Raw genomic sequence first — 24,466 nt, forward strand, 5'->3', positions numbered from 1 at the left:
AGTGCACTGTATAAGGTGCTGTTCATAGATACACAGTAGGTCTATGAATCGGTGCTCATTTTCAACCTAGATTTAACTTTATTGCCAAAGAAAATAGCAAGGATATGTCTTCTAATGTTCTCAAATACAAATTGACACAGTCAGACACCAAAAGCACAATTAAATGGATATTTTATTTACATTATTATTATTATTAAGTTCATACACTTTGAACACCTTAGTGAAGTTATGCCTGGGCGTTGAGGTGATTTATAAATCAGCTCTAACACCAAAGCCAGGTCCAGGAGGAGGCTCAGACAGAGATGTCAGTCCACCTGCTGGCTCACAGGAGAAACGGCCGTTCCTGGAAGATAAATAACAGCGAAGAATTATTACATTTAGGAAATGTCAAACAAACACATTGTTCTCTACTTTATATTCATTTCCAGCAACGACCCCCCCCCCCCCACAAAAAAAACATCAACAAATGTGAAAACAGCAGGTTTATGTTTTGTAGTTAAAAAAGAGGAAAAAGTTAAAATAATTATAAGTGCATTCAGAAAGTATTCATATCACTTGACTTCTTCCACATTTTGTTAAGTTACACATTTTCCCCCTCCAATCCACACACACTACCCCATAGCGACAAAGCAAAAACTGTTTTTTTTTTAAAAGAAATGTTTTCAAATGTATTCAATCTAAAAAATTAAAAATAAATAGAATCACCACATTTACATAAGCAGTCAGAACCCTTTACTCGTTGAAGCACCTTTGGCAGTGATTACAGCCTCGAGTCTTCTTGGGTTTGACGCTACAAGCTTGGCACACCTGTATTTGGAGAGTTTCTCCCATTCTTCACTGCAGATCCTCTCAAGCTCTGTCAGGTTGAATGGGGAGTGTTGCTGCACAACTATTTTCAGGTCTCTCCAGAGATGTTCGATCGGGTTCATGTCCGGGCTCTGGCTGGGCCATTCAAGGACATTCAGAGACTTGTCCCGAAAACACTCCTGCGTTATATCTTGGCTGTGTCTTTAGGGTCGTTGTCCTGTTGGAAGTTCGCCGTAGTCTGAGATCCTGAGCACTCTGGAGCAGGTTTTCATCAAGGATCTCTGTACTTTGCTTCGTTCATCTTTCCCTTGATCCTGGCTAGTCTCACAGTCCCTGCCGCTGAAAAAGATCCCAACAGCATGATGCTGCCACCACCATGCTTCACTGTAGTGATGGTGCCATGTTTTCTCCAGACGTGACACTTGGCATTAAGGCCAAAGAGTTCAATCTTGGTTTCATCAGACCAGAGAATCTAGTTTCTCATGGTCTGAGAGTCCTTTAGGTGCCTTTTCCTCAGACTGGGGCTAAGATCCACCTTCCAACAGGACAGTGACCCTAAGCACACAGCCACGATAACGCAGGGGTGGCTTCGGGACAAGTCTCTGAATGTCCTTGAGTGGCACAGCCAGAGCCTGGACTTGAACATCTCTGGAGAGACATTAAATTAGCTGTGCAGCGACGCTCCCCATCCAACCTGACAGAGCTTGAGAAGATCTACAGAGAAGAATGGGAGAAACTCCCCAAATACAGGTGTGCCAAGCTTGTAGCGTCATACCCAAGAAGACTCAAGGCTGTAATCGCTGCCAAAGGTGTTTCAACATAATATTGAGTAAAGGGTCTGAATACTTATGTAATTGATCAGTACATTTATTAAAAATGTTAAAAAACTAACATTTTTTTTTAAAACATGTGTTTTGCTTGCTTTGTCATTATGGGGTATTGTGTGTTGATTGGGTGGGGGGACAATTTAATACATTTTTATAATAAGACTAATGTAACAAAATGTTGGAAAAAATTCAAGGGGTCTGAATACTTTCTGAATGCACCACACACACACACACACACACACACACACACACACACACACACACACACACACACACACACACACACACAAAACAATAGTTTACTTAGATCTCTATCAATTTCTTTGCTCGATCCAACGATCAACCGGTTGTAAAAAGCACCAGTGTGTGTCAAAACGTCAGTCTTCACAGTTCCCCGCTGAACAACATGATGTTATATTGTATATGAGTTAGGAGCCTGTGTTTCTCGCAATCATGCCACATGCCTGGATTTTTTCAAACATCTTCATCAAACTTCCCAAATTCTTTGTCAGATGGTCCAGTTACATTTAAAATAAAGGATACAATCTTACTACGGCATACAATTGAGCAAAACAACAGGACCGTAAATATGATATGAGGCGATAGACATTCATACCTGGGTCCAGGAGGAGGGACTTGTCCAGCTTTCAGTTCGTCAATGATCTGATCAATGTCTTTAGGACTCAGGTCCTCCTGTAAAGCCAGAGGGCAGCAACACATCACAGATCCACATTCAGACAATGAAACTACCCTGATACATCAAACCAGTCTATTTACCCAGTAAAACCATCCTGATACATCGTAAAACCAGTCTATTTACCCAGTAAAACCAGTCTATTTACCCAGTAAAACCAGTCTATTTACCCAGTAAAACTACCCTGACACATAAAACCAGTTCGATAACCTAAATGAGTGAAATTTGTATTGCTATATTTATTCAATTACAAAAAAAACAATCAGTTCTGCTTAATTCTTAATTCAGCACGAGGGTTGTGGTTTACAGAGAGTGGTTTTCCAACTAACAGACAGTACTAATGTAGAACTAGAGACCAACTAAGAGACTGTACTAATGTAGAACTAGAGCCCAACTAACAGACTGTACTAATGGAGAACTAGAGCCCAACTAACAGACTGTACTAATGGAGAACTAGAGCCCAACTAACAGACTGTACTAATGGAGAACTAGAGCCCAACTAACAGACGGTACTAATGGAGAACTAGAGCCCAACTAACAGACTGTACTAATGGAGAACTAGAGAAGAGACCAACTAACAGACGGTACTAATGGAGAAAGAGAAGAGCCCAACTAACAGACTGTACTAATGGAGAACTAGAGAAGAGACCAACTAACAGACGGTACTAATGGAGAACTAGAGACCAACTAACAGACTGTACTAATGGAGAACTAGAGACCAACTGACAGACTGTACTAATGGAGAACTAGAGACCAACTAACAGACTGTACTAATGGAGAACTAGAGACCAACTGACAGACTGTACTAATGGAGAACTAGAGACCAACTAACAGACTGTACTAATGGAGAACTAGAGCCCAACTAACAGACTGTACTAATGGAGAACTAGAGAAGAGCCCAACTAACAGACGGTACTAATGGAGAACTAGAGCCCAACTAACAGACGGTACTAATGGAGAACTAGAGAAGAGACCAACTAACAGACGGTACTAATGGAGAACTAGAGAAGAGACCAACTAACAGACGGTACTAATGGAGAACTAGAGAAGAGACCAACTGACAGACGGTACTAATGGAGAACTAGAGAAGAGACCAACTGACAGACGGTACTAATGGAGAACTAGAGAAGAGACCAACTAACAGACTGTACTAATGGAGAACTAGAGCCCAACTAACAGACGGTACTAATGGAGAACTAGAGCCCAACTAACAGACGGTACTAATGGAGAACTAGAGAAGAGACCAACTAACAGACTGTACTAATTGAGAACTAGAGCCCAACTAACAGACGGTACTAATGGAGAACTAGAGACCAACTAACAGACTGTACTAATGGAGAAAGAGAAGAGACCAACTAACAGACGGTACTAATGGAGAACTAGAGAAGAGACCAACTAACAGACGGTACTAATGGAGAACTAGAGAAGAGACCAACTGACAGACGGTACTAATGGAGAACTAGAGCCCAACTAACAGACTGTACTAATGGAGAACTAGAGCCCAACTAACAGACTGTACTAATGGAGAACTAGAGCCCAACTAACAGACTGTACTAATGGAGAACTAGAGCCCAACTAACAGACTGTACTAATGGAGAACTAGAGCCCAACTAAGAGACTGTACTAATGGAGAACTAGAGAAGAGACCAACTGACAGACTGTACTAATGGAGAAAGAGAAGAGACCAACTAACAGACGGTACTAATGGAGAACTAGAGAAGAGACCAACTACTGTAATATTTTTGCAGATATCATTGTGAGAATCTCTCAGTATTATTTTGGTGCTAGTCCGCTAAGAGACTGTACTAATGGAGAAAGAGAAGAGACCAACTACTCTAATATTTTTGCAGATATCATTGTGAGAATCTCTCAGTATTATTTTGGTGCTAGTCCGCTAAGAGACGGTACTAATGGAGAAAGAGAAGAGACCAACTACTCTAATATTTTTGCAGATATCATTGTGAGAATATCTCAGTATTATTTTGGTGCTAGTCCGCTGTACCAAAACCCCAGTGTTTTTCCTTCACAACTTGTTCTCCATATTGTTTTGAAAATCGGGAGCCTGTTTGTTTTCAGTATTTTTATTTCAACGACTGATCAAAACTTGTTTACTCATTCATGTCTCTTGTTCCTCTGCAGCAGACATATGGTAAGCAATATTGTTTAAAACATCGAATCACAATAAATGTAATAAAAAATATAAAAAAATCACAATATTGAATCGCAATACATATTATATCGGCACATAAGTATGGTGAGGTTCCTGGCCATTCCCAGATCCAGTATTACTCACGTAGTAGTTGTCGTTGATCTGGACCATGGGAGCGTTGACACAGGCACCAAGACACTCCACCTCTATGAGAGAGAACATCTTGTCTGCAGTCATCCCTCCTACCTTGATGCCTGAGAGAGGAGGAGGAGGAGGAGGAAGATGTTTCGGCTTATAAGACTGATCTGATGGAAGGATTGGTGAACGGATCCCAGATCAGTTTGTGCTTTTGTCAACGACATTGCCATTGTCAAGCCAAACATGTTCTGCATGACAATTGGATAAAGAGTTGGCAAGAGAGTAGAAACCGACTGGAACCCAGCATCTTGACACTGCAAAAGAAACAACTTAATATTCACAAAAAAAATATACAGTAGGTTTAGCTATCATTACAATAGCATCATCTATCTACGACGATTGACAGCCATCGTCGATTGGTAACGAAATCGTAATGTGACAGATGATGGTTGACCCTATTTGAACTGGACTTGTGTAGAGCAGTGAAGAACAGTCTCACAGCTATAGACTATAGCCTACACCCATTCTTCATTATCTTATTTCGGACACACTAACTACACTATATATACAAAAGTATGTGGACACCCCTTCAAATGAGTGGATTCGGCTATTTCAGCCACACCCGTTGCTGACAGGTGTATACAAATCGAGCACGCAGCCATGCAATCTCCATAGACAAACATTGGCAGTAGAATGGCCTTACTGAAGAACTCGGTGACTTTCAACGTGGCACCGTCATAGGATGCCACCTTTCCGACAAGTCAGTTTGTTAAATTTCTGCCCTGCAAGAGCTGCTCCGGTAAACTGTAAGGGCTGTTATTGTGAAGTGGAAACGTTGAGAAGCAACAACGGCTCAGTCAGGAAGAGGTAGACCCCACAAACTCACAGAACGGGACCGGCAAGTGCTGAAGCGCATAAAATCACTCTGTCCCCGGTTTCAACACTCACTACTATGAATGAGTGATGGTACAGGCTATAGAAGGTTGTAGTTCAGCCTCGGAATGTCAAAGAAACTTAACAATGTCTTCTGTTGCAACACTCACTACCGAGTTCCAAACTGCCTCTGGAAGCAGCGTCAGCACAAGAACTGTTCGTCGGGAGCTTCATGAAATGGGTTTCCATGGCCGAGCAGCCACACACAAGGCTAAGATCACCATGAGCAATGACAAGCGTCACCTGGAGTGGTGTAAAGCTCACCGCCATTGGACTCTGGAGCAGTGGAAACATGTTCTATAGAGTTATCTATCTGGCTGGAGTGGTGTAAAGCTCACCATCATTGGACTCTGGAGCAGTGGAAACATGTTCTATAGAGTTATCTATCTGGCTGGAGTGGTGTAAAGCTCACCATCATTGGACTCTGGAGCAGTGGAAACATGTTCTATAGAGTTATCTATCTGGCTGGAGTGGTGTAAAGCTCACCATCATTGGACTCTGGAGCAGTGGAAACATGTTCTATAGAGTTATCTATCTGGCTGGAGTGGTGTAAAGCTCACCATCATTGGACTCTGGAGCAGTGGAAACACGTTCTCTGGAGGGATGAATCACACTTCACCATCTGGCAGTCCGACGGACGAATCTGGGTTTGACGGATGCCAGGAGAACGCTACCTGCCCAAATGCATAGTGCCAACTGTAAAGTTCGGTGGAGGAGGAATAATGGTCTGGGGCTGTTTTTCATGGTTCGAGCCACTTAGTTCCAGTGAAGGGAAATCATAACACTACAGCATACAATGAAATTCTAGATGATTCTGTGCTTCTAACATTGTGGTAACAGTTTGGGGAAAGGCCCTGTCCTGTTTCAGCATGATAATGCCCCCGTGCACAAAGCGAGGTCCATACAGAAATGGTTTATTGAGATCGGTGTGGAAGAACTTCACTGGCCTGCACAGAGCCCTGACCTCAACCTCATCAAACACCTTTGCGATGAATTAGAACGACAACCGTGAGCCAGGCCTAATCGCCCAACATCAGTGCCCGACCTCACTTATGCTCTTGTGGCTGAATGGAAGCAAGTCCCCACAGCAATGTTCCAACATCTAGTGGAAAACCTTCCCTGAAGAGTGGAGGCTGTTATAGCAGCAATGTTCCTACATCTAGTGGAAAACCTTCCCTGAAGAGTGGAGGTTGTTATAGCAGCAGTGTTCCAACATCTAGTGAAAAGCCTTCCCAGAAGAGTGGAGGCTGTTAATAGCAGCAATGTTCCTACATCTAGTGGAAAGCCTTCCCAGAAGAGTGGAGGTTGTTATAGCAGCAATGTTCCAACATCTAGTGGAAAGCCTTCCCAGAAGAGTGGAGGCTGTTATAGCAGCAATGTTCCAACATCTAGTGGAAAGCCTTCCCAGAAGAGTGGAGGTTGTTATAGCAGCAATGTTCCAACATCTAGTGGAAAGCCTTCCCAGAAGAATGGAGGCTGTTCTAGCAGCAATGTTCCAACATCTAGTGGAAAGCCTTCCCAGAAGAGTGGAGGTTGTTATAGCAGCAATGTTCCAACATCTAGTGGAAAGCCTTCCCAGAAGAGTGGAGGCTGTTATAGCAGCAATGTTCCAACATCTAGTGGAAAGCCTTCCCAGAAGAGTAGAGGCTGTTATAGCAGCAAAAATGGGAGACCAACTCCATATTAATACCCTTGAATTTTGGAATCGAGAGTCCACATACTTTTGGTCATGTAGTGCATCTTGTGTCTACTAGCAGTTAAAAACAACATATCCTATATTCCCTTCGCTCTCTATTCTATGAATAGGACTTTGGTCGTTTTATGCATGGATTTATCCCAATCAAACAATGAATGTAACGGACTTGCATCTGAAAGTTGTTTTGGATAGCTTATAAATGTACGGTAGCGAGGTGACTGACCATGTCAATAGCCCATAGAAAAATCTAAATGACAAGTTTTCATCAAGTTCAAGCTTATTAAGAAAGAAATTATCCATTCGGCCAGGATAACCCCTCCATGTGAGGTCACAAACCAAATGGCCAATAACCCGTCCTCCTACTGGCCTATCACAAACCAAATGGCCAATAACTCGTCATCCTACTGGCCTATCACAAACCAAATGGCCAATAACTCGTCCTCCTACTGGCCTATCACAAACCAAATGGCCAATAACCCGTCCTCCTACTGGCCTATCACAAACCAAATGGCCAATAACTCGTCATCCTACTGGCCTATCACAAACCAAATGGCCAATAACCCATCTTCCTACTGGCCTATCACAAAACCCCTCCTCCATGTGAGGTAAAAAACAAAAACAAATGGCCACACAGACACATGTTCATCTGTCATATAGACAATAATAAAAAATAATAAAATCAACATTTGTTTATCCATCTTCACTTTGATCCCCTTTCATGTCTGGGTCCGCCTGTCGATCTCTTACCCAGTTTGTTCTGGAGTGCCTCCAGGATGCTGTCGGAGTTGCAAAGCATGCAGGGAGTTGTAGTGCAGATCTGGATGTGGTACTTGCCCACCGGCTGCCTCAGGAACATGGTGTAGAACGTCGCTACCTCATAGATCCTCATCGGAGGGACCTCAAGCACCTCGGCCACCTGGGAGAAGAGAGGAAAATGTATGTAAAAAAAATAAAAAATTTGAGGCTCATTAACAAAAAAGGTATAGCATTGACTTAAGTATAATCAGTCCAGAAATGGATGATGGAGTCGGTTTCTAAATGGCTCGTCCCTACTGAACACGCCCCTGGTCTGGTTTATAAATGGCTCGTCCCTACTGAACACGCCCCTGGTCTGGTTTCTAAATGGCTCGTCCCTACTGATCACGCCCCTGGTCTGGTTTATAAATGGCTCGTCCTTACTGATCACGCCCCTGGTCTGGTTTCTAAATGGCTCGTCCCTACTGATCACGCCCCTGGTCTGGTTTCTAAATGGCTCGTCCCTACTGATCACGCCCCTGGTCTGGTTTCTAAATGGCTCGTCCCTACTGATCACGCCCCTGGTCTGGTTTCTAAATGGCTCGTCCCTACTGATCACGCCCCTGGTCTGGTTTCTAAATGGCTCGTCCTTACTGAACACGCCCCTGGTCTGGTTTCTAAATGGCTCGTCCCTACTGAACACGCCCCTGGTCTGGTTTATAAATGGCTCGTCCCTACTGATCACGCCCCTGGTCTGGTTTCTAAATGGCTCGTCCCTACTGATCACGCCCCTGGTCTGGTTTATAAATGGCTCGTCCCTACTGAACACGCCCCTGGTCTGGTTTCTAAATGGCTCGTCCCTACTGAACACGCCCCTGGTCTGGTTTCTAAATGGCTCGTCCCTACTGAACACGCCCCTGGTCTGGTTTCTAAATGGCTCGTCCCTACTGATCACGCCCCTGGTCTGGTTTCTAAATGGCTCGTCCCTACTGATCACGCCCCTGGTCTGGTTTATAAATGGCTCGTCCCTACTGATCACGCCCCTGGTCTGGTTTCTAAATGGCTCGTCCCTACTGAACACGCCCCTGGTCTGGTTTCTAAATGGCTCGTCCCTACTGAACACGCCCCTGGTCTGGTTTCTAAATGGCTCGTCCCTACTGATCACGCCCCTGGTCTGGTTTCTAAATGGCTCGTCCCTACTGATCACGCCCCTGGTCTGGTTTCTAAATGGCTCGTCCCTACTGATCACGCCCCTGGTCTGGTTTCTAAATGGCTCGTCCTTACTGAACACGCCCCTGGTCTGGTTTCTAAATGGCTCGTCCCTACTGATCACGCCCCTGGTCTGGTTTCTAAATGGCTCGTCCCTACTGATCACGCCCCTGGTCTGGTTTCTAAATGGCTCGTCCCTACTGATCACGCCCCTGGTCTGGTTTCTAAATGGCTCGTCCTTACTGAACACGCCCCTGGTCTGGTTTCTAAATGGCTCGTCCCTACTGATCACGCCCCTGGTCTGGTTTCTAAATGGCTCGTCCCTACTGATCACGCCCCTGGTCTGCTTTATAAATGGCTCGTCCCTACTGATCACGCCCCTGGTCTGGTTTCTAAATGGCTCGTCCCTACTGATCACGCCCCTGGTCTGGTTTCTAAATGGCTCGTCCCTACTGATCACGCCCCTGGTCTGGTTTCTAAATGGCTCGTCCCTACTGATCACGCCCCTGGTCTGGTTTCTAAATGGCTCGTCCCTACTGATCACGCCCCTGGTCTGGTTTCTAAATGGCTCGTCCCTACTGATCACGCCCCTGGTCTGGTTTCTAAATGGCTCGTCCCTACTGATCACGCCCCTGGTCTGGTTTCTACATGGCTCGTCCCTACTGATCACGCCCCTGGTCTGGTTTCTAAATGGCTCGTCCCTACTGATCACGCCCCTGGTCTGGTTTCTAAATGGCTCGTCCCTACTGATCACGCCCCTGGTCTGGTTTCTAAATGGCTCGTCCCTACTGATCACGCCCCTGGTCTGGTTTCTAAATGGCTCGTCCCTACTGATCACGCCCCTGGTCTGGTTTCTAAATGGCTCGTCCTTACTGATCACGCCCCTGGTCTGGTTTATAAATGGCTCGTCCCTACTGATCACGCCCCTGGTCTGGTTTCTAAATGGCTCGTCCCTACTGATCACGCCCCTGGTCTGGTTTCTAAATGGCTCGTCCCTACTGAACACGCCCCTGGTCTGGTTTCTAAATGGCTCGTCCCTACTGATCACGCCCCTGGTCTGGTTTCTAAATGGCTCGTCCTTACTGATCACGCCCCTGGTCTGGTTTCTAAATGGCTCGTCCCTACTGATCACGCCCCTGGTCTGGTTTCTAAATGGTCCTTACTGATCACGCCCCTGGTCTGGTTTCTAAATGGCTCGTCCCTACTGATCACGCCCCTGGTCTGGTTTCTAAATGGCTCGTCCTTACTGATCACGCCCCTGGTCTGGTTTCTAAATGGCTCGTCCCTACTGAACACGCCCCTGGTCTGGTTTATAAATGGCTCGTCCCTACTGATCACGCCCCTGGTCTGGTTTATAAATGGCTCGTCCCTACTGATCACGCCCCTGGTCTGGTTTCTAAATGGTCCTTACTGATCACGCCCCTGGTCTGGTTTCTAAATGGCTCGTCCTTACTGACCCTGGTCTGGTTTCTAAATGGCTCGTCCCTACTGATCACGCCCCTGGTCTGGTTTCTAAATGGCTCGTCCTTACTGATCACGCCCCTGGTCTGGTTTCTAAATGGCTCGTCCCTACTGATCACGCCCCTGGTCTGGTTTCTAAATGGCTCGTCCTTACTGATCACGCCCCTGGTCTGGTTTCTAAATGGCTCGTCCCTACTGAACACGCCCCTGGTCTGGTTTCTAAATGGCTCGTCCCTACTGATCACGCCCCTGGTCTGGTTTATAAATGGCTCGTCCCTACTGATCACGCCCCTGGTCTGGTTTCTAAATGGTCCTTACTGATCACGCCCCTGGTCTGGTTTCTAAATGGCTCGTCCTTACTGACCCTGGTCTGGTTTCTAAATGGCTCGTCCCTACTGATCACGCCCCTGGTCTGGTTTCTAAATGGCTCGTCCTTACTGATCACGCCCCTGGTCTGGTTTCTAAATGGCTCGTCCCTACTGATCACGCCCCTGGTCTGGTTTCTAAATGGTCCTTACTGATCACGCCCCTGGTCTGGTTTCTAAATGGCTCGTCCTTACTGACCCTGGTCTGGTTTCTAAATGGCTCGTCCCTACTGAACACGCCCCTGGTCTGGTTTCTAAATGGCTCATCCCTACTGAACACGCCCCTGGTCTGGTTTCTAAATGGCTCGTCCCTACTGATCACGCCCCTGGTCTGGTTTCTAAATGGCTCGTCCTTACTGATCACGCCCCTGGTCTGGTTTCTAAATGGCTCGTCCCTACTGATCACGCCCCTGGTCTGGTTTCTAAATGGCTCGTCCTTACTGATCACGCCCCTGGTCTGGTTTCTAAATGGCTCGTCCCTACTGATCACGCCCCTGGTCTGGTTTCTAAATGGCTCGTCCCTACTGAACACGCCCCTGGTCTGGTTTCTAAATGGCTCGTCCTTACTGATCACGCCCCTGATCTGGTTTCTAAATGGCTCGTCCCTACTGATCACGCCCCTGGTCTGGTTTCTAAATGGCTCGTCCCTACTGATCACGCCCCTGGTCTGGTTTCTAAATGGCTCGTCCTTACTGATCACGCCCCTGGTCTGGTTTCTAAATGGCTCGTCCTTACTGATCACGCCCCTGGTCTGGTTTCTAAATGGCTCGTCCCTACTGATCACGCCCCTGGTCTGGTTTCTAAATGGCTCGTCCTTACTGATCACGCCCCTGGTCTGGTTTCTAAATGGCTCGTCCTTACTGATCACGCCCCTGGTCTGGTTTCTAAATGGCTCGTCCCTACTGATCACGCCCCTGGTCTGGTTTCTAAATGGCTCGTCCCTACTGATCACGCCCCTGGTCTGGTTTCTAAATGGCTCGTCCTTACTGATCACGCCCCTGGTCTGGTTTCTAAATGGCTAGTCCCTACTGATCACGCCCCTGGTCTGGTTTCTAAATGGCTCGTCCCTACTGATCACGCCCCTGGTCTGGTTTCTAAATGGCTCGTCCCTACTGATCACGCCCCTGGTCTGGTTTCTAAATGGCTCGTCCCTACTGATCACGCCCCTGGTCTGGTTTATAAATGGCTCGTCCTTACTGACCCTGGTCTGGTTTCTAAATGGCTCGTCCCTACTGATCACACCCCTGGTCTGGTTTCTAAATGGTCCTTACTGATCACGCCCCTGGTCTATTTCTAAATGGTCCTTACTGATCACGCCCCTGGTCTGGTTTCTAAATGGCTCGTCCCTACTGATCACACCCCTGGTCTGGTTTCTAAATGGCTCGTCCCTACTGATCACGCCCCTGGTCTGGTTTCTAAATGGCTCGTCCTTACTGATCACGCCCCTGGTCTGGTTTCTAAATGGCTCGTCCTTACTGATCACGCCCCTGGTCTGGTTTCTAAATGGCTCGTCCCTACTGATCACGCCCCTGGTCTGGTTTCTAAATGGCTCGTCCCTACTGATCACGCCCCTGGTCTGGTTTCTAAATGGCTCGTCCCTACTGATCACGCCCCTGGTCTGGTTTCTAAATGGCTCGTCCCTACTGATCACGCCCCTGGTCTGGTTTCTAAATGGCTCGTCCCTACTGATCACGCCCCTGGTCTGGTTTCTAAATGGCTCGTCCCTACTGATCACGCCCCTGGTCTGGTTTATAAATGGCCCGTCCCTACTGATCACGCCCCTGGTCTGGTTTCTAAATGGCTCGTCCCTACTGATCACGCCCCCTCTGTGGTTGAACAAATCTACATCAGCACATCACTCATTCATTCTGATTATGCCTATTTAAAAAAAATCTGTTGCCACAAAAGCAAACCAGATTAACATACTCTATTCTGAAGCAAACAGATGCCTCAGTCGGCATATTGTTCATGGCTGAGATGGGGATATTGATTGATTTACCTTGTTCATGGCTGAGATGGGGATATTGATTGATTGATTTACCTTGTTCATGGCTGAGATGGGGAGCCATCCATGCTGTCTCTGAGCCAGGTCCAACACGGGGATGGTGGCGGCCTGCTTGTGGCCCTCTGGGTACATACTGATGATAGCATCGATCCTCTTAAAACAACAAACGGCTTTCATTAGTGACGCTTATATGATGCGGTTTGTTGATAAGAACAGAACATGTGATTGGTTTATGAAAGCTTCCTTTCATAAAATAACTTTCTTTTTTTTTAAAGTTAAAAGTTGTGAAATTGATGCGATTTTACATTTTAATAAACCAGGATTTTAATAGTTGTTGTTTTAGTCTTGATTTGCAGTCATTTCTTTAAATAATAAATGTTCTTGAATGTTCTTAAATCCACTCACCTTCAGGTTGTCCACAGTGAACTCAAATGGAGTATCTGGGTTGTTGTCAGGTGTGTCTCTGTGCTGCAGTGGAAAGAAAACAAGCAGATTAAATCATTCATTCATTATTCTGAAGTCAGTTTTACAGAAATCCTACCAGTACCTGCCAAACTAAAAACAATGTTGTATTCGTTCAAAATGTTCAATTAGTAAAGCTACCACCTCATCAGGAGAAGGACAATCTCCCCCCATAGATCACTATGGGGAGAGGAAAGCCCAAGGTGATTGAGATATAGCCTTTTTATCTACACCAATATGAGTGCTGTATCTAACAACATAAGCCGAGTTCACAGGCAGACCAATTCTGATATTTTTTTTTATCTCTCACCAATTGGTCTTTTGACCAATTAGATCAGCTCCGAAAACAATTTTGTACAAAATACTGATGTAATTAGTCAAAAACACCAATTAGTGGGGGGGGAGTCTCTGAATTACACACCTTGTGTAAACGCAGCCATATTGGCACGACAGGAAATGTACCACTGCCCCCTTGGTAACTGGCAGGACAGGAAATGTACCACTGCCCCCTTGGTAACTGGCAGGACAGGAAATGTACCACTGCCCCCCTTGGTAACTGGCAGGACAGGAAATGTACCACTGCCCCCTTGGTAACTGGCAGGACAGGAAATGTACCACTGCCCCCTTGGTAACTGGCAGGACAGGAAATGTACCACTGCCCCCTTGGTAACTGGCAGGACAGGAAATGTACCACTGCCCCCTTGGTAACTGGCAGGACAGGAAATGTACCACTGCCCCCTTGGTAACTGGCAGGACAGGAAATGTACCACTGCCCCCTTGGTAACTGGCAGGACAGGAAATGTACCACTGCCCCCTTGGTAACTGGCAGGACAGGAAATGTACCACTGCCCCCTTGGTAACTGGCAGGACAGGAAATGTACCACTGCCCCCTTGGTAACTGGCAGGACAGGTAATGTACCACTGCCCCCTTGGTAACTGGCAGGACAGGTAATGTACCACTGCCCCCTTGGTAACTGGCAGGACAGGAAATGTACCACTGCCCCCTTGGTAACTGGCAGGACAGGAAATGTACCACTGCCCCCTTGGTAACTGGCAGGACAGGTAATGTACCACTGCCCCCTTGGTAACAGTGCTATCCTGGTGTTATCCGGTTAAAATGGTCATCGTAAACATGCACAAGTTATGGTTGTGGCTCACGTAGGTAGGGCTTTGTTGAATCTCTTCTCTAAAAGACAATTGTCACGTAGAGTAGGCCAGAAGGCTAAACTGGATAACCTAACCTCTATCAAAATAAAAAGATGGCGGAGCCGCAAAAGTTCTTCTGTGCAAAGATGTTTATTTACAAGTGATTCCGGAACAAAAAACAACAGTACTGCCATCAACGTCTACCTTATGGGACAGCTTAAAAACAATGCTGCCCCATCCACAGCTCAATCCAAAAAATGCCTTTCCATGACTGAAAGAGAGGCTCCTTTTGTAGGGCTAGCCCCTCCCCTCAGAACAATTAACCCTAATTAATTAATCTATTAACAATACAAACCTACATTTTCCATGAACTACACATACTAAAGGATATACATTGCAGCACGGTTTTAAACAATATCACAACATAACATTTACAACATTACATCACTACTGACAATATCTTTCAATATGTCCATATGCATAAATGAGCCATTTGGGACAGGCACTATAAAGCCAACCCAATTCCCTTAGCTCGGGTCCTTTTCCAGCATACCCGGAAGCTACAGAGATGGAGAGAGAGGAACAGAACAAACAAACAATGCGCTCATCCACAACATTGATAAGTATAATAATTATTGTAACTCTCAAATATGAACACTGACAGGTGTGAAATGCATGCACCAAGACAGAAGTTAATTTGTGTGTCGACCCACATTGTTAACTTATCTTATAATGGCGCAGGGAGGAGTGATGAATATGTGTGTGCGTTAAAGAACCAAATGCTGCCCGCGGCCAGTGACGGACTTCTACGTCACAACAATATAACATGTCTCTATGCCAAGGGACTGTTACCATGTCAACATGTCTCTATGCCAAGGGACTGTTACCATGTCAACATGTCTCTATGCCAAGGGACTGTTACCATGTCTCTATGCCAAGGGACTGTTACCATGTCTCTATGCCAAGGGACTGTTACCATGTCAACATGTCTCTATGCCAAGGGACTGTTACCATGTCAACATGTCTCTATGCCAAGGGACTGTTACCATGTCAACATGTCTCTATGCCAAGGGACTGTTACCATGTCAACATGTCTCTATGCCAAGGGACTGTTACCATGTCAACATGTCTCTATGCCAAGGGACTGTTACCATGTCAACATGTCTCTATGCCAAGGGACTGTTACCATGTCAACATGTCTCTATGCCAAGGGACTGTTACCATGTCAACATGTCTCTATGCCAAGGGACTGTTACCATGCCATATTTCCATCACCTGAGTAGAAGCAACAACCATGTGCTGTTTCAACAGTAACAGCCTGACCGCTGGCTACGTCCCTTCCGTCTTCAAGAGAGCGAGAGTTGCACCCCTTCTGAAAAAACCTACACTCGATCCCTCCGATGTCAACAACTACAGACCAGTATCCCTTCTTTCTTTTCTCTCCAAAACTCTTGAACGTGCCGTCCTTGGTCAGCTCTCCCGCTATCTCTCTCAGAATGACCTTCTTGATCCAAATCAGTCAGGTTTCAAGACTAGTCATTCAACTGAGACTGCTCTTCTCTGTATCACGGAGGCGCTCCGCACCGCTAAAGCTAACTCTCTCTCCTCTGCTCTTATCCTTCTAGACCTATCGGCTGCCTTCGATACTGTGAACCATCAGATCCTCCTCTCCACCCTCTCCGAGTTGGGCATCTCCGGCGCGGCCCACGCTTGGTTGCGTCCTACCTGACAGGTCGCTCCTACCAGGTGGCGTGGCGAGAATCTGTCTCCTCACCACGCGCTCTCACCACTGGTGTCCCCCAGGGCTCTGTTCTAGGCCCTCTCCTATTCTCGCTATACACCAAGTCACTTGGCTCTGTCATAACCTCACATGGTCTCTCCTATCATTGCTATGCAGACGACACACAATTAATCTTCTCCTTTCCCCCTTCTGATGACCAGGTGGCGAATCGCATCTCTGCATGTCTGGCAGACATATCAGTGTGGATGACGGATCACCACCTCAAGCTGAACTTCGGCAAGACGGAGCTGCTCTTCCTCCCGGGGAAGGACTGCCCGTTCCATGATCTCGCCATCACGGTTGACAACTCCATTGTGTCCTCCTCCCAGAGCGCTAAGAACCTTGGTGTGATCCTGGACAACAAACTGTCGTTCTCAACTAACATCAAGGCGGTGGCCCGTTCCTGTAGGTTCATGCTCTACAACATCCGCAGAGTACGACCCTGCCTCACACAGGAAGCGGCGCAGGTCCTAATCCAGGCACTTGTCATCTCCCGTCTGGATTACTGCAACTCGCTGTTGGCTGGGCTCCCTGCCTGTGCCATTAAACCCCTACAACTCATCCAGAACGCCGCAGCCCGTCTAGTGTTCAACCTTCCCAAGTTCTCTCACGTCACCCCGCTCCTCCGCTCTCTCCACTGGCTTCCAGTTGAAGCTCGCATCCGCTACAAGACCATGGTGCTTGCCTACGGAGCTGTGAGGGGAACGGCACCTCAGTACCTCCAGGCTCTGATCAGGCCCTACACCCAAATAAGGGCACTGCGTTCATCCACCTCTGGCCTGCTCGCCTCCCTACCACTGAGGAAGTACAGTTCCCGCTCAGCTCAGTCAAAACTGTTCGCTGCTCTGGCTCCCCAATGGTGGAACAAACTCCCTCACGACGCCAGGACAGCGGAGTCAATCACCACCTTCCGGAGACACCTGAAACCCCACCTCTTTAAGGAATACCTAGGATAGGATAAAGTAATCCTTCTCACCCCCTCCCCCTTAAAATATTTAGATGCACTATTGTAAAGTGGTTGTTCCACTGGATGTCATAAGGTGAATGCACCAATTTGTAAGTCGCTCTGGATAAGAGCGTCTGCTAAATGACTTAAATGTAATGTAAATGTAACCACTAACACATGACATCTAGTGACAGGGATTTTTTGTATATACAGTAGAGTATCGCAATATATATATATATATATTTGTATATACAGTAGAGTATTGCAATATATATTTTTGTGTATATACAGTATTGCAATATATATATATACACAGTAGAGTATCGCAATATATATTTGTATATACAGTAGAGTATTGCAATATATATATTTGTGTATATACAGTATCGCAATATATATTTGTGTATATACAGTAGAGTATCGCAATATATATATTTGTATATACAGTAGAGTATTGCAATATATATATTTGTGTATATACAGTATCGCAATATATATATAAATATATACATACAGTAGAGTATCACAATATATATTTGTGTATATACAGTAGAGTATCGCAATATATATATTTGTATATACAGTAGAATATCTCAATATATATTCAGATATATCTTTTTATTTTATAACATCCTACAGTAGTTGCATGATGTGTATGAAAGGCTGGTTCATATTGTTGAGTAGGCCCGACCTTGACAACAGTGAACATGTACGAAACAAGCCATGGCCTTGTTGTTGGAGATATGGTCATATTGACTTAAGGTTCTTAGTGTTAGTCACATCATAGTCATTTGTTAGCCAGTGGTGTAAAGTACTTAAGTAGTACTTTAAAGTATTTCTACTTAAGAAGTTTTTTTTGGGGGGGGGTTATCTGTACATTACTATTTATATTTGACTACTTTTACTTCACTTCATTATTTAAGAAAATAGTCAAATTCACACACGTATCATCCCTACTGCCTCTGATCTGGAGGACTCACTAAACAGAGAATATCCCTGGTCATCCCTACTGCCTCTGATCTGGAGGACTCACTAAACAGAGAACATCCCTGGTCATCCCTACTGCCTCTGATCTGGAGGACTCACTAAACAGAGAACATCCCTGGTCATCCCTACTGCCTCTGATCTGGAGGACTCACTAAACAGAGAACATCCCTGGTCATCCCTACTGCCTCTGATCTGGAGGACTCACTAAACAGAGAACATCCCTGGTCATCCCTACTGCCTCTGATCTGGAGGACTCACTAAACAGAGAACATCCCTGGTCATCCCTACTGCCTCTGATCTGGAGGACTCACTAAACAGAGAACATCCCTGGTCATCCCTACTGCCTCTGATCTGGAGGACTCACTAAACAGAGAACATCCCTGGTCATCCCTACTGCCTCTGATCTGGAGGACTCACTAAACAGAGAACATCCCTGGTCATCCCTACTGCCTCTGATCTGGAGGACTCACTAAACAGAGAACATCCCTGGTCATCCCTACTGCCTCTGATCTGGAGGACTCACTAAACAGAGAACATCCCTGGTCATCCCTACTGCCTCTGATCTGGAGGACTCACTAAACAGAGAACATCCCTGGTCATCCCTACTGCCTCTGATCTGGAGGACTCACTAAACAGAGAACATCCCTGGTCATCCCTACTGCCTCTGATCTGGAGGACTCACTAAACAGAGAACATCCCTGGTCATCCCTACTGCCTCTGATCTGGAGTACTCACTAAACAGAGAACATCTCTGGTCATCCCTACTGCCTCTGATCGGGAGTACTCACTATCTGTTGGACTAGTTAACTGTAAGGTTGCAAGATTGAATCCACGAGCTGACAAGGTACAAATCTGCCGTTCTGCCCCTGAACGAGGCAGTTAACCCACTGTTCCTAGGCAGTCATTGAAAATAAGAATGTGTTCTTAACTGACTTGCCTAGTTAAATAAAGGTGTACAAATTAAATAAAAAGTCGGCCAAAAATACCGATTTCCGATTGTTATGAAAACTTGAAATCGGCCCTAATTAAATCGGCCATTACAATTAATCGGTCGACCTCTACTCTGGACGGTTCTGACCTAGAAAAGGTGGTCAACTCCAAATACCTAGGTGTCTGGTTAGACTGAAAACTCTCCTTCCAGATTCACATTAAGCATCTCCAATCCAAAATGAAATCTAGAATCGGCTTCCTATTTCGTCTCCTTCACTCATGCTGCCAAACATATCCTCGTAAAACAGGCTATCCTACCGATCCATGACTTCGGCGATGTCATTTACAAAATAGCCTCCAACACTCTACTCAGAAAACTGGATGTAGTCTATCACAGTGCCATCCGTTTTGTCACCAAAGCCCCATATACTACCCACCACTGCAACCTGTATGCTCTCATTGGTTGGCCCTGACTACATATTCGTTGCCAAACCCACTGGCTCTAGGTCACCTAAGTCTTTGCTTGGTAAAGCCCCGCCTTATCTCAGCTCACTGGTCACCATAGCAACACACACCAGTAGCACGTGCTCCAGCAGGTATATTTCACTGGTGATCCCCAAAGCCAACACTTCCTTTGGCCGCCTTTCCTTCCAGTTTTCTGCTGCCAATGACTGGAACGAATTGCAAAAATCACTGAAGCTGGAGTCTTATATCTCCCTCTCTAACTTTAAGCATCAGCTGTCAGAGCAGCTTACCGATCACTGTACCTGTACACAGCCAATCTGTAAATAGCCCACCCGACTACCTCATCCCCATATTATTACTTACCCTCTTGCGCCTTTGTGTCTCTACTTGCGCATTCATCTTCACATCTATCACTCCAGTGTTAATTTGCTAAATTGTAATTACTTTGCTACTATTTATTGCCTTACCTCCTTCACACTGTACATTGATTTTTATATTGTGTTACTCTGTTGTTGTTTTTGTCACACTGCTTTGCTTTATCTTGGCCAGGTCACAGTTCTCAACTGGCCTACCTGGTTAAATAAAAGTGAAATAAAATCGACACAATCCGAGGTCCTCCCGGGTGGCGCAGTGGTCTAGGGCACTAGCTGTGCAACCAGAGACTCTGGGTTCGCGCCCAGGCTCTGCCGCGACCGGGAGGTCCGTTGGGAGACGCACAATTGGCTTAGCGTCATCCGGGTTAGGGAGCGTTTGGCCGGTAGGGATATCTTTGTCTCATCACGCACCAGCGACTCCTGGTGCACGCTAACCAAGCACGGCGTTTCCTCCGACACATTGGTGCGGCTGGCTTGGATGCGCGCTGTGTTAAGAAGCAGTGCGGCTTGGTTGGGTTGTGTTTTGGAGGACTCGTGGCTTTCGACCTTCGTCTCTCCCAAGCCAGTTGTAGCGATGAGACAAGATAGTAACTACTAACAATTGGAAACCACAGAAAAAAGTATATATCTAAAAAAAAAATTGACAATCCTGTCAAAAAAACACTGGAGTTTCTGCTTCTACACTGTGCCTTTCCAAATCATGTCCAATCAATTGAATTTACCACAGGTGGAATCCAGTCCAGTTGTAGAAACATATCAAGGATGATCAATGGAAACACGATGCACCTGAGCTCAATTTCAAGTCTCATAGTAAAGGGTCTGAATACTTATGTAAATACGGTATTTCTGTTTTTTATACATTTGTAAAAATGTCTGTTTTTGCTTTGTCATTGCGGGGTATTGTGTGAGGGGGGAAAGTATTTAATCCATTTTAGAATAAGGCTGTAATGTAACAAAATGTGGATAAAGTGAAGGGATCTGGATACTTCACGAATGCACTCTCATATTTACACAAGTACTCACACCCGAGTCAATAATTCATAGAAGCACCCTTAGCAGCGATTACAGCTATGACTCTTTCTGGGTAAGTCTCTAAGAGATTTCCACACCTGGATTGTAAAACATTTGCCCATTTATTATTTTCAAAATTATTCAAGCTCTGTCAAATTGGTTGGCTAAAGAACCATTTTTAGGTCTTGCCATAGATTTTGAAGCAGATTTAGGTCGAAACTGTAACTAGGCCACTCAGGAATATTCTGTGTCTTCTTGGTAAGCAATTGCAGTGTAGATTTGGCCTTGTGTTTTAGGTTATTGTCCTGATGAAAGGTGAACTCCTCTCCCAGTGTCTGGTGGAAAGCAGACTGAACCAGGTTTTCCTCTAGGATTTTGCCTGTGCTTAGCTCCATGAAGGAAAAAATATATATCTTGAAAACCATCCCATTCCTTACCGATTACAAGCATGCCCATAACATGATGCAGCCACCACTATGCTTGAAAATATGCAGAGTGGTACTCTAATGTGTTGTATTGGATTTGACCCAAACATAACATGTATTCAGGACAAGTGGTTTCCTTCCTCTACGGCAACGGAGTTAGGAAGGACGCCTATATCTTTGTAGTGACTGGGTGTATTGATACACCATCCAAAGTGTAATGAATAACTACACCATGCCCAAAGGGATATTTTATGTCCTCTTTTTATTTTACCAATAGTTGTTGTTCTTTGTGAGGCATTGGAAAACCTCCCTGGTCTTTGTGGTTGTATCTGTGTTTGAAATTCACTGCTTCACTGAGGGACCTTACAGATAATTGTGTGTGTGGGGGTACAGAGATGAGGGACCTTACAGATAACTGTATGTGTGGGGTACAGAGATGAGGGACCTTACAGATAATTGTATGTGTGGGGTACAGAGATGAGGGACCTTACAGATAATTGTATGTGTGGGGTACAGAGATGAGGGACCTTACAGATAATTGTATGTGTGGGGTATAGAGATGAGAGACCTTACAGTATGTGTGGGGTACAGAGATGAGGGACCTTACAGATAATTGTGTGTGTGGGGTACAGAGATGAGGGACCTTACAGATAATTGTATGTGTGGGGTACAGAGATGAGGGACCTTACAGATAATTGTATGTGTGGGGTACAGAGATGAGGGACCTTACAGATAATTGTATGTGTGGGGTACAGAGATGAGGGACCTTACAGATAATTGTGTGTGTGGGGTACAGAGATGAGGGACCTTACAGATAATTGTGTGTGTGGGGTACAGAGATGAGGGACCTTACAGATAATTGTGTGTGTGGGGTACAGAGATGAGGGACCTTACAGATAATTGTGTGTGTGGGGTACAGAGATGAGGGACCTTATAGATAATTGTATGTGTGGGGTACAGAGATGAGGGACCTTATAGATAATTGTATGTGTGGGGTACAGAGATGAGGGACCTTATAGATAATTGTACGTGTGGGGTACAGAGATGAGGTAGTCATTCAAAAATCTTGTTAAACACTATTATTGCACACAGAGTGAGTCCATGCAACTTATTATGTGACTTATTGCCATAACAAAAGGATTGAATACTTATTGACTCAAGACATTTACATTTTTCATATAATTAATTTGTATAAAAACATTTTTTTTAACTAATATCTAAAAACAATTCCACTTTGACATGATGCGATATTGTGTGTCGTGGGCCAGTGACCAAAACAAATCTAAAATCAGTTTTAAATTCAGGCTGTAATATAACAAAATGCAGAAAAAGTCAAGGGTGTGAATACTTTCTGAAGGCCATGTATATGCGAGGAATGACGACGGGTGCCACTTCCTGTTTCCTGTTTCTTTTCCTTCATTTTACTTTACTTCAAGCGAAGCTTAATTGCATCTTGTACAGCTAATATTTTCCACATCATGATTTGTCTCTCGTTACGGAGTCCTCTCGAGCCACATTGAACAACATGATCTTGTATTGACTCTGCCTTCACACGAACAAATTATCGCAGCAGATCATAGCATTATTGTTTGTTGTTATTCTTTTTAAAAAATTCTCCTTTTCTCTATATTGCAACCAAATTTGCACACACCCCATATTCCATAATGTTGTCATGGAAAATATTCATGTTGTTTCCAACTAGCAATCAACAACTGTGCCGTAAATACGTCTGCATTATTGAACGTTATGATTGCCGAAACGCCAGTCTCTTTGGCAAATGACGGGAATGTTAACTAAAGAGACTGGTACCCAGACTAGCCTTGTGTGGCCATACTTCCAAATCTCCTCTTGGTAGGTAAGAAGGCTGGGCTTCTGAGGCTAGTCACATTAAGGATATAGTACAGTAAGAAATCAGCGAGGTTACAGATCCTACACAGCTGCACTCACCACAAAGATGCCCCCAGCTCCAGCTCTGGCAGCGGACTGGTGCAGACTCCTGACCTGCCTGGACTGAGAAGATGGAACATTGACAGAAAAAGAAGGATGTTAATGTGTGAATAAGGGTTGACTATGCAATACCAAACCAAAACGAATTTATTAAAGACTTCAATACCAACAGGACAATTTGGCAGTATGAGGCACCAGTTATAATTATGACCATTGTGATTCAAAACGACTAAGAAGTTGTAAGGTAGCAAACTATGCAAGGCTAACTCAGTTAGCCAGTCAGGAAGCTTTAGCTAGCGAACTGACAAGGACAAATTATACTTTCACAATCGTTCAAACAACATTATTGTTCATATTAATATTTGACTAAATCACGACACTAAATGAAAGTGTAACATTGACTGGTGTAACTAGCTACTAGTTAGCTAGCCATTCCGCTAGCTAGGCCGCTTGCCCTTGTGAAGTGTCATGCAACATATTTCATTCAATTCTCATAAAACGTAATGATTTTGATCATAAGACTGATAATGTTAGTATAACCCGAGTACGTTGTTATAACCATACCGTTTGCGATACAACAGATCGAATTGCAGAAGTTAAAAACATCTTGACAGCGTAGTTTCGTCCCGTTGATACAACACTTATTGGACGACAGCAAAGGGCTGACATCGATTTACGGTCCTCTCGATTGAGAGGGTCTGGCTTTACGCAACGTGTTTACGTCAGAAGTGAAACTAATCGACCGCAGATCAAACATGATCAGAGATGTGACGCTTATTACAATTTTTGTTTTTTCTCTGTCCAAATGTATCTCCATTTATGTGAACGATCACATAAGATTATTAGGCTGATTTAACGGTCAGTATTTGCATGGACGTGTGTGTATCTTTCTGTATACTCCATTGTTCAGCAATATGAGCGTCTTTTTTTATTTAAATGGTGACTTTGACAGTGGTGGAATATTAAAACAAGAG

At 45.0% G+C, this 24,466-nt stretch overlaps 2 protein-coding genes across 2 annotated transcripts in view; one reads left to right on the top strand and one right to left on the bottom strand.

Annotated features, from left to right (window-relative positions):
- LOC124010170 (acetyl-coenzyme A synthetase, cytoplasmic-like) overlaps positions 1-24,466 on the top strand; it is a 95,299-nt gene that overhangs the window by 1,155 nt on the left and 69,678 nt on the right. The window lies entirely within an intron of this gene.
- Positions 155-24,381, bottom strand: LOC124010171 (NADH dehydrogenase [ubiquinone] flavoprotein 2, mitochondrial-like). The gene is made up of 8 exons (XM_046322561.1): positions 24,057-24,381; positions 23,493-23,555; positions 13,425-13,487; positions 13,056-13,172; positions 7,992-8,160; positions 4,622-4,731; positions 2,251-2,327; positions 155-343 (listed from the first exon to the last, which is right to left on the bottom strand). Exons 1-8 carry the CDS (start codon positions 24,159-24,161, stop codon positions 250-252), a joined length of 798 nt encoding a protein of 265 aa, XP_046178517.1. The 5' UTR covers positions 24,162-24,381; the 3' UTR covers positions 155-249.

The sequence above is a fragment of the Oncorhynchus gorbuscha genome, linkage group LG22 (genome assembly GCF_021184085.1).
Source record: "Oncorhynchus gorbuscha isolate QuinsamMale2020 ecotype Even-year linkage group LG22, OgorEven_v1.0, whole genome shotgun sequence".
In the NCBI taxonomy this organism is placed as follows: domain Eukaryota; kingdom Metazoa; phylum Chordata; class Actinopteri; order Salmoniformes; family Salmonidae; genus Oncorhynchus; species Oncorhynchus gorbuscha.

Coding starts and splice junctions, on each gene's coding strand:
- LOC124010171 (XM_046322561.1), bottom strand. CDS start 24,161: ATGTCAGCCCTTTGCTGTCGTCCAATAAGTGTTGTATCAACGGGACGA. Junction 23,556..24,056: donor GATCTGTTGTATCGCAAACG/GTATGGTTATAA, acceptor CCATCTTCTCAG/TCCAGGCAGGTCAGGAGTCT. Junction 344..2,250: donor GTCCCTCCTCCTGGACCCAG/GTATGAATGTCT, acceptor TTTATCTTCCAG/GAACGGCCGTTTCTCCTGTG.